The 14,263-nt window shown below is 33.3% G+C and overlaps 2 protein-coding genes across 2 annotated transcripts in view; one reads left to right on the top strand and one right to left on the bottom strand.

The window, feature by feature from the left end:
- On the bottom strand, nt 1-7,140 carry LOC124543230 (dnaJ homolog subfamily C member 22). The gene is made up of 6 exons (XM_047121367.1): nt 6,154-7,140; nt 3,632-3,779; nt 3,004-3,208; nt 1,852-1,995; nt 751-874; nt 1-272 (listed from the first exon to the last, which is right to left on the bottom strand). The coding sequence occupies exons 1-6, from the start codon at nt 6,412-6,414 to the stop codon at nt 63-65; spliced, it is 1,092 nt and encodes a 363-aa protein (XP_046977323.1). The 5' UTR covers nt 6,415-7,140; the 3' UTR covers nt 1-62.
- A 332-nt stretch (nt 7,141-7,472) lies between these two features.
- Nucleotides 7,473-14,263, top strand: part of LOC124542869 (JNK-interacting protein 3) — a 29,108-nt gene continuing 22,317 nt past the window's right edge. The window contains exons 1-9 of the mRNA XM_047120756.1: nt 7,473-8,101; nt 8,676-8,831; nt 9,102-9,249; nt 9,607-9,723; nt 9,890-9,960; nt 11,319-11,466; nt 11,738-11,773; nt 12,148-12,165; nt 13,503-13,560. Of these exons, the coding sequence (XP_046976712.1) occupies nt 7,772-8,101; nt 8,676-8,831; nt 9,102-9,249; nt 9,607-9,723; nt 9,890-9,960; nt 11,319-11,466; nt 11,738-11,773; nt 12,148-12,165; nt 13,503-13,560 (1,082 nt within the window). The 5' untranslated portion in view covers nt 7,473-7,771. The remainder of the gene's footprint in view (nt 8,102-8,675; nt 8,832-9,101; nt 9,250-9,606; nt 9,724-9,889; nt 9,961-11,318; nt 11,467-11,737; nt 11,774-12,147; nt 12,166-13,502; nt 13,561-14,263) is intronic.

Raw genomic sequence — 14,263 nt, forward strand, 5'->3', positions numbered from 1 at the left:
CAATTTTGCCGATGCTACATCTAAGTTGTGTCGTGCTATACAATTCGTTTATATAGTAACGGTTACTGGTCAGAGTTGTCCTTCTTGTTGCGTCTCGACCGCCGGTGCTTGCTACTGGAGAGGATCTCGTAAGCGCGCTGGATGTCCATAAACCGTTCTTGAGCTTCCCTGCGATGCTCTGGTTTAGCCTTGTCCGGGTGGTGCTCACGGGACAGCTTCCGCCAGCGAGACGTGATCTCCTGTTGGCTCGCATCACGACCAAGGTCGAGGACCTGCGACAATATATACATTAAATGACAAACTATCAAGTGAAGAAAAACATAGGGTTATTGTAGTTGTATTACATTTTTCCTTAGGTAGAATCGACATTGAAAATTTCTTAAAAAGAGTGAAATTTGTCTAACACATTTTGAAGTACACAGTAATCAATCAAATCAATATGATTCAGCTTTAAAACGTTACTCTACCCCACAAGAGCCACAATAATAATAAGCATTTATTTAAGATTATTAATCCATATACAACACAATTACAAACAAAACAATTAACGTGTTAGTATCACAAATAAATGTATAAAATTAAAATTTGTTAAAGAAAAATGAATTTAAAAATAACAATGAGCAGGTATCATATCTTTCGTATAGCAAACAAAACAGTCGTACATTTCACATTGTACACTGATATATTTCCATCGTTACACAGTTGGTACTGTTGTAACTTTAGCATAAGAGTGGTCATTGTCGTGCGTACCTTGTAGGCGTTCTGTTCCCCATGCGGGTCGGACAGGTCTATGATCTGCTTCCACACCTCGTACCAGCCGTGGTGCTGCGCGAACTGGTACGTGTCGATGAGGCACTGCTTCACATCCAGCCACCTGAGGTTTGAAACCGATTATAACATACCCAAGTATAGTACGACACAAATTAGATGTAGCATCGGAAAATGCAATGGAATGAAAATAAAACCGATCACTGACGATTTACACAACCAATAGAAATAGCTCCCTATCGCGCCATTCGACGCTATTCGTCGCTATAGATTCACGCGTCACAGAAAGCAAGTGCGACGCGTCAAATTGACGAATATATTAGGTCATATGATATTACAAGTTATTACGTTTGTGCAAAGATCATATTCGCATGAGAAATAAATATTGATAATTTAGGATAGCGTACTTAATTCGGATGTGATCGGTTTTACGAATTTTGCCGATGCGACATCTAAGTTGTGTCGTACTATACAATTGTTATGCCGATGAAGACGGACACGCAGTTGTCCTTTTAGAGATCTTTTTATTTTACAACATCCACGAGATGACAGAAAAAAAAGCCGAGATGGCCCAGTGGTTAGAACGCGTGCATCTTAACCGATGATTGCGGATTCAAACCCAGGCAAGCACCACTATATATATGTGCTTAATTGTGTTTATAATTCATCTCGTGCTCGGCGCTGAAGGAAAACATCGTGAGGAAACCTGCATGTGTCTAATTTCATCGAAAATCTGCCACATGTGCATTCCACCAACCCGCATTGGAACAGCGTGCTGGAATATGTTCCAAACCCTCTCCTTAATGGAAGAGGAGGCCTTATCTCGGCAGTGGGAAATTTACAGGCTGTTACCTTACTTTACTTTTTTACATTCTAGCGTTTTAAAGTTTTATTTTATTACTGAACATCAGCAGATCTTTGCTCGAGCTAGTCGTCCATAATACCTTCTCATATATACGGAATAGTTGTTCATTCATATGAGTATATTGTATACGTTTACTGAACACTTAAATTTTTTGACCTTTAGTTACCATACAAAATATATACAATTTTAGGAAAATATCTGAATATAATGTTTCATACCAGGGGCTAGTAAAGAAATGATGTAGGGCTTCGTAGACGGGCACTTCATCACCCTCGCTGTCAGTGATGGTGCCGTGGAAGTAGAGGTAGCTGCACCACAATCCGAGGTACAGGCCAGCGCACAGAGCCAACACCACGATACGTCTGCAAGACAATTTGTGTTAGCAACACATTCCATATTCATAAACAGAGTAAAGGGAGCTTGGACCTGGTTATAAAAAGGTATATTAAACTGATTCTAAAAATTAATATTTATAATACATCTCAAAGCTCAACAGGTATAAAACTATAAATTATTAACTACGTATACTATATGTACAACTCATTATATATTCTACCGACCAGAAAATATACTTCTATTATTGTGTTTCAATTTAAAGGGTGAGTGAAAACAAACACAAGGGACATACTTAGTTATCAAGGTTGATGGTGTAATGTAAATATTAAAAAAAAAATAAGGCGCCAATAAACAAGCTATCATTAACAATTCCTCTAAATATTTAAGGTGAATGATGATAAAAAATATTGCATAGTTGAGAAGAATAAAGGCGTAAGCTTAAATCATGTGACAAAGAGTAGTAAATAAATTGAGAGCGTTATACTACGACCACATATTTTACTTAAAACTATATAAGCATAGAACTCTTCGAGATACCGATATTTGACACACTGCCCTCAATACTATGAATAGTGCTTACTACACATTAGTTCAGTAAACAAGCCGTGATGCAAAATACACGAACAACATTCCACAACGACGAGGGAAATATTTAAGCAAAGATAAATTGAAATAACGCGATAAAAAAGCAGTAATGCACCATTCTAATGATTGAGTTATTTTTACTTTCAACGCCCAGTTTATAAATAGACAAATTGTTTTACAATTAACCTTACATTCAGTCAAAAAATATATTATTTCATTTAAAATAGATAAGCAGGCCAGCAAATTGGATAACTGCTGGTAAATGCTTAATAAAGCTGATATAAATTAGCACTAAACTTATGGATATTACCAGCCATTAAACGCAAATGCTCCGCCAATCTTGGAAACTAAAATTTTACGTCCCTTTTGCCTATAGATATACTGGCTTCCCTTAACCACATCAGCACTTAGTACAATAGTCAACCAATAAGTAATCCAAGCTTACATACCTGACCACATGGGTACGTTTTGGGGGAGTCCTGCGCCACTGCTTGGAGAATGAGTCGAATGCCAAGGCTGAGGCCAGCACCATGAGCGTGAACCACACACTCTCGTCGTAAATGTAGTAACGTAGGGGGTACACCGCGTAAGCTGCTAGCACTGGCCACTTCAGGCTACCCCTCTCTCTGCCTATATTACCCACTGTCCATACACCTATAACACAATGGGCAGTCAATAAAAACAATATTATGAAAGATTAGTAAAGAAGAAAACTATAAATTTTTTGTATATAGAATTACTTTATTAAGTTTCTATCACTTAATGTCATTCATTATTAACTAAAGTAAATAAATTTCACAACAAGTACATTGAACAAGCATACATATGTTATTTTTATTTACTGTATAATAAGCATAGAAAAAATAGTGTGAGTAACATCGAAATGACTTTGAGATGCAGTAGTTTTATAATTGTTTTAAAATAAGTAATAATGTTTATGATTTTTTTTGCACTTGATAAACTTAAGTAAGGTGATATTATCTAAATATTTATTAGAACATTATATTATTTTTAATTGATTCAAAACTGATGGTAAAAACGAAATTATTAAAAATGTAAAACGATGATAATACTTACCGAGTGCTGCTACAAGTGGTATGAGACAGTTTAGGTATCTGAAATTGATGCCCCAAAAGTCATCAGGTGGAACCGCTAACATCATCATTTGACCCCAAGAATACCCAACCATGAGCATTCCAGTGAAGCGGTTCATGGAAAATGGAGGCTGTTGAAATAGTCTTATTTTAATGTTACATATTATTGATTTTAAATATTTGTAATGTTAATGCTTATGAGAACAGCAACATAAATTGAATCGAATTATTTTAAATAAAAGTATATAAATAGCTCGATAACAAAACTGAAACTCATGCTATGAATTAAATATGAAAAATGATCAACACCCACAATGCACTAATATCTTACAGAGAAAGAAAGTTGTAAATGGCTTAAGTCTTATGCATTTGCTATGTTAGTATGCTAATTGAATTAAATCTAAGTCAATGTTATATTTTATAATACATGATGTGGTTCCAAAGTCAACATGTCAACCTCAACACTTGTTGAGTGAATATAATGGTGTTTCTATATTAACAATTTAAATGTTTTATGCTACTTGGTCTCAATCAACTAGTGCAAAAACTCCTTCAAAAATGACCTGTTAAAATGTCTTTGTTTATATATTGGAATGGAAAATATTTTGACAAACGACGAAATGTTGATAGGAAATTGTTAGAGAAATTAATAAAGGTAACCAAACATTTTATACAAATCTTTGTGCACCTCGCTATTAGAAGTTATCTTAACATTTAGTTTGAAAAATGTGTATGGCATGTAGTATTTACATTGATGCTAGTTTACACAAAACAATCATGACATAAGTATCTGTGTAACAATGAGTTGATATTGTAATCAGTCAAGTGAGATGCTTTCAATATAAAACATCTATCTCTATACAAGGTTGTGTTTGTGTGTTGTTTAGTTAGTGTTTAATTTTTTAATAGACTATCTATTGAAAAAATTAAATATCATTTCTAAAGAATTGATAGATAAGGTATATTACCTAATACATGATAATATTAATGATAATAAACGTGAAAATAGCATTTGTTGATTTACAGGTGGGATATTTATAAATTAAATTGTACTTCATTTACATACTCTCTGAGTAAAATGATGAAACAGATTAGCTAGTGAGATTCTTTCCAATCCTTCTCGGCTGAATCTAATTTCCAGACCAGTTAAGTCAACAATATAACATAATGATTCATAAGTACTTTTATGAGCCTACTTGCATAAAGAATATTTTTATTTTGCTACATCATTTTTTAATGATGAATTGCTAATCAAGTATTTTATTATTGTAAATTAAGGATTCAAATCTATATTTATTGTATGATAGTATTTCTATGTGACAAAAACCATGTTTATGTTATAAAATACATTCAGAATGACCAAATAAGAACACAAAATTTAAATATGGCAAAATTATTTATTTACACATAATTTGAGCAAACTTTTATGTATAAGCAGATGCATGATATGATATGAACTATTAAGTAAGATTGTAGAAAATCCATTTCAATATTATTCTTATAATGTACATAAAATTAATTCATATTCAAAGCATAAGTACTGGGGTTAATATTTTCTATTATAAAAGGTGAGACTGACTATTTAAAAAATAAAAGTCACCATTCCTCTTAGTATAGACAATGAAAGATGTACTCCTTTCATCATAAATGTACTTTCACCTAACAATTGGTGCTTAGTTATTACATGCTTTAAAATTATACCATATATATTATTAATAATATATCTTTGTAAGGAATTCTCCACATATAAAATAAACAGTGGTAAAATTTTTAAAGTACTGTTAATAATCACCTCAGGGCTTTCAAGAGAGGATATGGTTTATTAAAAAATACTTTTAACACCCTTTCGTTCCCTCGAGACACTATTGAACTTGGATTTTCACAAACAGCTCACAAATCCAACACAAATCCAAAAATTAGCATGCAATAAACAAATAAGCTGGATTTTATTTACCTTAACCTATAAACGCTTTCTCCTAGGATAGTACCTCGCCTAATGAAATAAGAGAATATAATTGATATGATTAATTATTATACATAACAATAAAGAAATACTTAAAATTATGTTATAGTCAAGCTTTGTTCCAATAAGCAAGATTAGGATTAATACATATATTACATTAAATGGTTTTATTGTTTAACCCTCACCATTAGTTATATTGAATATACTCTATAAACCATAACTATAAGTGAAATCCCTAAAGTAATAAGAATCACTAAATGAGATCACAACTTATATGTTAGTGTTAAATTTATACTTTTAAAATTAAACAAAATATGATGTTTATTTAATACAAATACCTTCCCTCTTCATTCATTTCTTTCACTGTTCGATACATTTCAAATCAGTTCAGATTCTTCCATGAATTTTTACTAGAAACTCTTACTGACAATGAGGACTATTTTCATGCATATTCGTCCAAAAACACCTAGTCCAAATTAGATTCAAAGCATTTTGTCCAAAGTAGCGTCTAATTAAAATAACTAAGTAATTGTTGTACCAACCTTCTTGTTCTGAACCATTCTCTTGACTAAATCTTGCATGTAATTTGGATCTTCATTAGCGTCCTTCACATAGCGCGGGATACAAAACATTTCTCCCAACCAGCCGATACCAAAACCTCCTAGAGTCGACCACCACACGAAAGCATGCTTATCTCGACGCAAGTAGAAATGATGGACCCCGAATATTCCACCAAACAACCACAATACATAAGCCCAAATAACAGACTTTTTGCCAGGCATATTGGCTCCTTTAACGGACATCAGTGAAAATGTATACGTAATAAAAATAAGTTAAAATGTTCTACTTAAATAAATTAGTATGGAATGCAAATGAAACTCAAATGAGAAATTTGCTGCTAGGCGTATTTTAAACGATAAACTTGAATTACAGTGAGTTTAAAAAACTGACATCTGCCCTTTTTCGTGTTAATTGTAATAGAGGTCAGTTCATTTAATTTCTAATACAATAAAAATATTTTCTGATATTCAACCGACGAACAAACGGATTGAAAACAACTGACGTGACATGATGCTATCGGCTATACGTTTGTCTGTGTACGTCAGCCAGTCCGTTCGGATACTTGCTCACTTACTAATAATTCTACCACGTTTATTAAAATTAATTATCAGCAATTACAATTTTTCTTTATTATTACTTTTTGAGAAAATTAATTGAAGTCTGAAACTTAGTTTACATTATTGCTCACACTTTTACCTAATCATAAACTGAGAAGAGATCTTTATTGAAATTTTACTAATCATTATAGTTTAAATTCTTATTATATATAATAAGACACACCATAATCCTTTATATGTTTGATTTCACGAGATTTATTGTACATCAATACATAACATTGATGTTATAGCATTCACGGTCAGAAAGATAATATTAATTAATTAGACAGAGAACGGAGATTATTATTATTACGCTTCAACAACATATTTAATGTATGATCTGATATGCAAAATATTTTATGGAAAAGAGATATGAGTAACGACATAATCGATTAACTGAAAAAATGAAATTTAATTGGTTTCAAATAGAAATTTAAAACGAAATTTGTATATTTCTATTTATAAAAGTATTTATGCGCTAAAATCAACAATATTGTAAAGTTATTACTTTTTATAGTTTTACAATTATAGGAACCAACGCCTATATTTAAATTAACCAATTTCATTAGTATTGTCAATCAAATAAATAATAAAAATCTACACTTTAACTTACAATTTTTATTAAAAATACATAAGATCTATACCAAAACCAAAAAATTAACCCGGACAGTAATTTTGTCTATGTCCGGAAACGGTTCCAACGTCAATCGTTAATCGAACTTTTTTTTCTTGCAGTACAGCAAAAATACGTCAATCAAACAAATGGTGTGATTGTAGCCCTTATTCTTTTCTATCTTTCTCTATCTACATATTTATAACATCACCTACGTGAAGCTTTCTAAATATTAATCGTAATGCACGTAATAAGTATTTATTAAAAAAACAATCGATCGCGTCATTGTACAATATTGTACACAAATGCACTAATCATGTTTTCGCGTAATATTTATTATTAGACGTCTCTGCCAAAAGTAGTCGCAATTCCTTAATAACCTGCTTCATCATGAATTTCGACGATTGCGCGAGTAGTGGCTATGCCACGGCGGAAACCGTATACGGAACTCACGAAGATAGCCATGTAGTGATGTCGGAGAAGGTCCAGTCCCTCGCAGGAAGTATTTACCAAGAGTTCGAGAAAATGATAGCACGGTACGACGAGGATGTCGTTAAAACGTTGATGCCTTTGCTTGTGAACGTATTAGAGTGCTTAGACTCCGCGTACCAAACCAACCAGGAACATGAAGTGGAGCTGGAACTCCTGCGGGAAGACAACGAACAACTGGTCACTCAGTATGAGCGCGAGAAGTCCGCTAGGAAACACTCTGAGCAAAAGGTAAGTAACTGAATCATTATTTTTTCATGCACAAAGTGTAGACCTTGATTGGATTTCCTTTGTTTTGCTAGCAAGGCTACCTTAATTCATGTTCAGTAGTTATCTGTCTATGATTGTTTCATAACTTGTTTTTGTTATAAAGTTAATTTCGTGTATTGTGTAACTACTCAACACGGTAAATAATGTGTCACCCACTCTGTTATTTCAATCTCAAGGTAATCAACAGAACATCTTTTTTGCATAATTTACAAATTTAAATGTTGTGTTTTATCTCTAATACCATTAAAATATATGCTTTGGAATTTTTTTTTCATTACATTCTAATGATAAAAAGATTGATTCAGCTCAGCCTATCATACATAATTGATTAACAACTATATTTACAGTTGTTAAATCTTGAGAGAAAAAAATGATATTATTAAAAATATACCAATGTAAAATATTACATGAACATCATATTATGAAATGTATATTGTATTTACAAGTACTATATAGCCACTAATTGTTTTTTTTTTTCCTTACGATGAAAAATATTCTTTTAGTAACAATTTGTTTTTTTTTTTTGTATGGATAGTTACTTGAGGCTGAAGATCATTATGAGGGTGAAAGAAAAGATCTGACAGGGAGGTTAGAGGCTCTGGACAGCATTGTACGTATGCTGGAGCTGAAGCACAAGAATTCCTTGGACCATGCCAGTAGACTTGAGGAGAGAGAAAATGAACTTAAAAAGGTATCAAAGTTATAGACTCTATATTACAAAGTTATAGAATATATATTATTGACTACATTAATCTCAGATAAAAGTTAATATAAGCAACAATATTAATAATATTTATGTATTTAATATATATATGTTCCAATATATAGTTAAAATTCTTTAAAGCAATAAATATTCATGGCAATTGGTTATCAATATGTGATCTGCATAATAAGGTTTCATTATACATGTACTTTAGTTTATTTTTAATACAACCAAGTTAATTTAATATATGTTTGTCAGGAATATGCTAAACTCCACGAGAGATACACAGAGTTGTTCAAGACTCATATGGACTATATGGAACGCACCAAGTTGCTGTTGAGTACAGCTAGTGACCGCAGTGAGGTGCGAGGCCGTCTCGGTCTCAATCCTGTTGGCAGATCGAGTGGTAAGAATCCATTTTGTCTTAAATTTATACACACCTAATATAATGTGATTTGTTAATTAGTGTAGTATTGTTGAAACTATCAGAAATAATGATTATCTGAGTGTTCCAAAGACAATGGTTTTAGAGTATTTTAAACAACATATAGTTTTGAGATAACTCTTGATCTTCAGAAGGAAATTATTGTTTGATTAAAATTCAATACCCCAGCCTTGGTCCTTGTGGAGCACATGGTTTTGTTGCATGTAAAATATCATCAAATGGTATAATAAACTGACTTAACATCTTATCAGAATTATTAACATAATGTTATTAAGTTATAAGATTCTTATTATGTTTTTAATCTTATTGAATGTCTAGGTCCCATATCTTTTGGATTTGCATCTCTGGAGGGCTCGGTGCATGCAGTGGAGCAGACTGAGAGCATCCCCGGTAGTCCAGTCAGCCTGTCATCCTCCCCACCATCGCCTCCCATTGGTAAGATTACGTCATAATATAATAGAGTTGAAGTTATGTGCGCCTACACTAATGGATTATGTTATACATATTATGTAACTTATAATAACCATTCTCATCAAAAATTAAATCTAATTAGAATTTATAATGTTGGCCCGAATTCAAGCATATTATAATAATTTTGTAGGAGCAGAATTAGCAGCCGTCAGAACAGTTGAACGCGCCCACCAAACTGATCCCATTAGACAACAAAGCCAAGTAAGTATTAGACATACTTTTTACTAAATGTTATACTTATTGATTTTTTTTTTTCGGTAATCGTCAACAGTTCTCGTAAGACGTAGCAAGATATTGTTAATGTTTTGCAAGAGTTTTACTTGTTTTTTTATACTTATAATGTTTAATAAAAAAATTTAAACAAATCTAGCCTCATTATTTGTATACAAGATACTCTAGAACTGTAATTTAACTATTTGTAATATTACAAGGATTATGTTTTGTTTAGGTTTACATCGTGTGTGATAAAATAAAACAAATTTACATTTATTAATGCATAAATAACATTTGCAATCAATTAGTTAATATCGGCACGAAATCTATGAAATTATTAGACGTTATAACTACAATAATCAATAAACGTGATGTAGACGTATGACTATTTAATTACAAGCGATGTAAATACAAATGTCAAGGTCATTGCTCCTACAGCACGGACTCGCAAACTCGCGTTACACCCGTCGTCGCCGCACTCGCACGCACTCGAATAGTGCAACGAGCTCAGTCTAGACTGCTCGCACTGCAGGGGGACTGTGTACAAATACGCACACTCTCTGACTATAGCTATCTCTCTCTTGCGAGTGAATAATTGCACCTGTGATAGCAGACGACAGACGGGGGTCAGACCTTCGCTTTTGTTCAAGCATTCCTTCAAATGTCCCCCGTTCAAATTGTACGATAGACAATCTCGCGTATTCATCGTTGTGCACTGGTAACATTTTATGCATGAAACGTTCTTGCACATCGTCAGAAACAACGTCAGTTGTATCGTTAATTCTGTAATGCTTCGCATTTTCTTAACGCCATGTAATTATGTATGACACATGTCAAGTTGATTTATTTTTATTTAATGTTAATAATGAGGTTTTAATATTGGTAAAGTTAACCGCAAACGTCCGTTACTGAGTTCTTAAGGTTTTGTTTTTATAAGTTTAAATTTCGATAACTACTGGTAAATTCTTTTCGTTTGCAATTGTTGTATGAGTCGAGATGGCCCAGTGGTTAGAACGCGTGCACCTTAACCGATGATTGCGGGTTCAAACTACAAGCAAGCACCGCCGATTCAGGTGCTTAATTTGTCTTTATATTTCATCTCGTGCTCAGCGGTGAAGGAAAACATCGTGAGGAAACCTGCATGTGACAAATTTCATAGAAATTCTGCCACATGTGCATTCCACCAACCCGCATTGGAACAGCGTGGTGGAATATGTTCCAAAAACCTTCTCCTCAAAGGGAGAGGAGGCCTTTTACCCCAGCAGTGGGAATTTACAGGCTGTTGTTGTTGGTGTATCACAAAGATATGTGAGCCGCACAAAAGTTACACATATATAATCTTTCAGGCTACGTCGCCAGTGGCGCCACCTACTGGCGCGAGTCGTTCGCAGACCAAAAGCGAGAAGCGCAGTGCGAACACGTTGTATCAAGAGCTCGCCTTCCATGACACCGACGTCACTATCGCGGAGGTCGACGAAGGCGCGGATATCACGGGTATATTTCAACTATTATACTATACTCAATCTCTCTTTCTATCTCTCTCTCTCTCTCCTTGTCTCATACACACATGTATACATTGCTTTATATTGCTCAGTTGCCGCGCTTACTAGTATATCTTATTCATATATTTAACATTTATGCCTTATTAAGCTGCGTATTGCTTTTATAATTTTCTTTATCTGAATGAGTTTATTTATATACTGACCGTAGTCTGAGTTGATCTGAAAGAAATAGTAAGCTTAATAGTTTTATAATTTATTTCCAGGGAGCTGGGTTCACCCCGGCGAGTATGCGTCTTCGGGTAAGAGAGTGTGGATCGCATACATCATTCATCACTTTACATTCATTTTTTATCTTCTTTGCGTTTGTTGTATCGCCGCTGACAATATACGATACGTCCCAAATATAACACACCCTGCTCTTAAACGTATTTTAACTGAAATGTCACTTATTACTGTTAATACAATTTTATTTAAACGTTTGAAAGCCCTCTTATGACCGGTGATCAAAATTCTTTACGTAACTAATAATTTCTTACTAACAAACCGAGTGATATGCTCGTACGTGTAAGTTTCCCCCCGAGTCAGTTTCGATGTGCTATTTGACCCCGTGACCCCGGACTAATGCAGTTTCTTCTTTTTCCATGTTCTAACATACGTTGCATCAACATTGCAGTTAACGATAACTACTTCGGTGAGTAAAAACCGTTATAATTTACAGATCGCGTAACCTTAAGTCTTGACTCTTATTTACTGTATTTGCTTGCTTTTTATTATGATATTTATATGTCATACCATTTTTTCATTAAGTTAGTGGTTATTGTGATACTTTTTAGTAATTTTGTATATCATTGACTTGTGCTTGTTATTGTATGTAAGTATATGAAGATATCAAATAATGTACATCTCAAGCGCTAAAGAGTTAACGAATTTTTGTCTTAATCCGTAACGTTTCCTTTACACTTATTAAAAATTAAATGGATGATTAAAAATAACGTTTAAAGAATTTCATTAAATATTTTCTTTATGATTTAATAACATAATAATATAAAAATAATGTAAATAAAAAATGTCGACGTTGAGGAGTTCTTTCGTCTGAAGCAAATCCTGAATATAGTATTAGGTGATGCTTTCCATATAAATGTATTATCGGAATTGAACCAATATCTAATGTTTCGAGTCCGTAGGGTGTGATCAATTCAGCTTGCAAGATTATATACATAAACAAACTAAGAAATAAAGATTACAAGTGAAATAAAAGCTTGTTATTCAAATGTAATTGTTAAATACAGATAAAAAATATGGTTCAGTGAAGCTTTTCTCAATAGATTTAACTATATAAGGTCATGTAACCTATTGCTTAATACTATTTATGACATCAGTCCTTATTATGATATGGTAATTTGATATGTCAACAATATGTTTTTCTCTCGTTCTAAGCGGTTGAGGTGTGCAAGATTTGAGTATGTATATATGTATTGTGTAGGTTGTATATCAAAGTCAATCTAAAATGCTAGTAATATGGACTTACATCTTTTTCTTATTTATTTATTTTTTCTACCAGTACGTAATGCGTACGGATTGCATGTGGTTTACTTTATCTGAAGTGAGCTTGCTTAATCGTGTCAGGGTAATTTATTCGTATCAATTATCTCAGAAGGATGTGCGTTATTAAATTTATCTCGGTCAGTAGCCGCTGGCCGCTTCGCGCTCTACATCACGCATCCTTCGTTGTTTATCGGAAGTCGTAAACTTTTAGACGTGTTACCAAAACATGAATTATCGTTCTTATGTATTAGCAAGTTCAATTGGATTTAAACAGCCATGATTAGTCCATTATAATCAATTGAAATTGAGCCTGAATCCTTCAGCTGTATTTAAATTAAACGTCTCGATTTAAGGCTTCATTTAACCAGCAATTCTTATATGATCAAGAAATCAATAGGAACAAAAAATAATTACTTTATTTGTAGTTTATCTTATATATAAACTAAGATTGACGATATATACAATGTTTGTTCTTATCGACAGGTATGGGGAAGGAAGTGGAGAATCTCATCTTGGAGAACAATGAATTATTGGCCACTAAGTAAGTGTTTCTTGAATAAAACAAGGATGTCTTTAAAGATTTACAGGAAAACGTAATGATTGATTTCAAATTGTAATACCTTAGTTTTGCGATTACTACTTAGTCTTGTGTATTCTAACTTTGTTTCAAACTTCAAATTTAAAGCTCACGATTGCTTTTTTTTTTGGTGGCGGACAAGCATATGGGCCTCCTGATGGTAAGTGGTCACCATCACCCATAGACAATGACGCTGTAAGAAATATTAACTATTCCTTGCATCGTAAATGCGCCACCAACCTTCGGAACTAAGATGCTATGTCCTTTGTGCCTGTAGTCACAAAGGCCCACTCATCCTTCAAACCGGAACACAACAATGCGTACTGTTGTTTAGCGGTAGAATATCTGATGAGTGGGTGGTACCTACCCAGGCGGGCTTGCACAAAGCCCTACCACTATATTTGAGCCCTACCACCAAGATTGTTTGAAGAAATCCGCTTAATTATCTGTTCGTATCTCAAATTACTATTCGAGTAGTATCGTCAGTTGCTCATCTAAGTTTTCTGAATTTTCCAATCAGAGATGATCAGATTCCATTCAAGTCTCAGTTAGTTTGAGATCGCTATTGTTTATAAGAATTGCATACCAATGATAATATAATGAGTAAATTGTATTAATCGATAGACTTTGCAGTATTAGTAAAGTATTTACAGCAAAAAATACAATG

This window comes from Vanessa cardui, chromosome Z, assembly GCF_905220365.1.
Source record: "Vanessa cardui chromosome Z, ilVanCard2.1, whole genome shotgun sequence".
In the NCBI taxonomy this organism is placed as follows: domain Eukaryota; kingdom Metazoa; phylum Arthropoda; class Insecta; order Lepidoptera; family Nymphalidae; genus Vanessa; species Vanessa cardui.

Excerpts from the sequence above, each read along its gene's own strand:
- LOC124543230 (XM_047121367.1), bottom strand. The coding sequence starts at position 6,414 with ATGTCCGTTAAAGGAGCCAATATGCCTGGCAAAAAGTCTGTTATTTGG. Across the intron at positions 3,780-6,153 it reads GAATGGTTCAGAACAAGAAG|CCTCCATTTTCCATGAACCG; the intron begins GTTGGTACAACA and ends CTATTTCAACAG. Across the intron at positions 3,209-3,631 it reads ACCACTTGTAGCAGCACTCG|GTGTATGGACAGTGGGTAAT; the intron begins GTAAGTATTATC and ends ATTGTGTTATAG.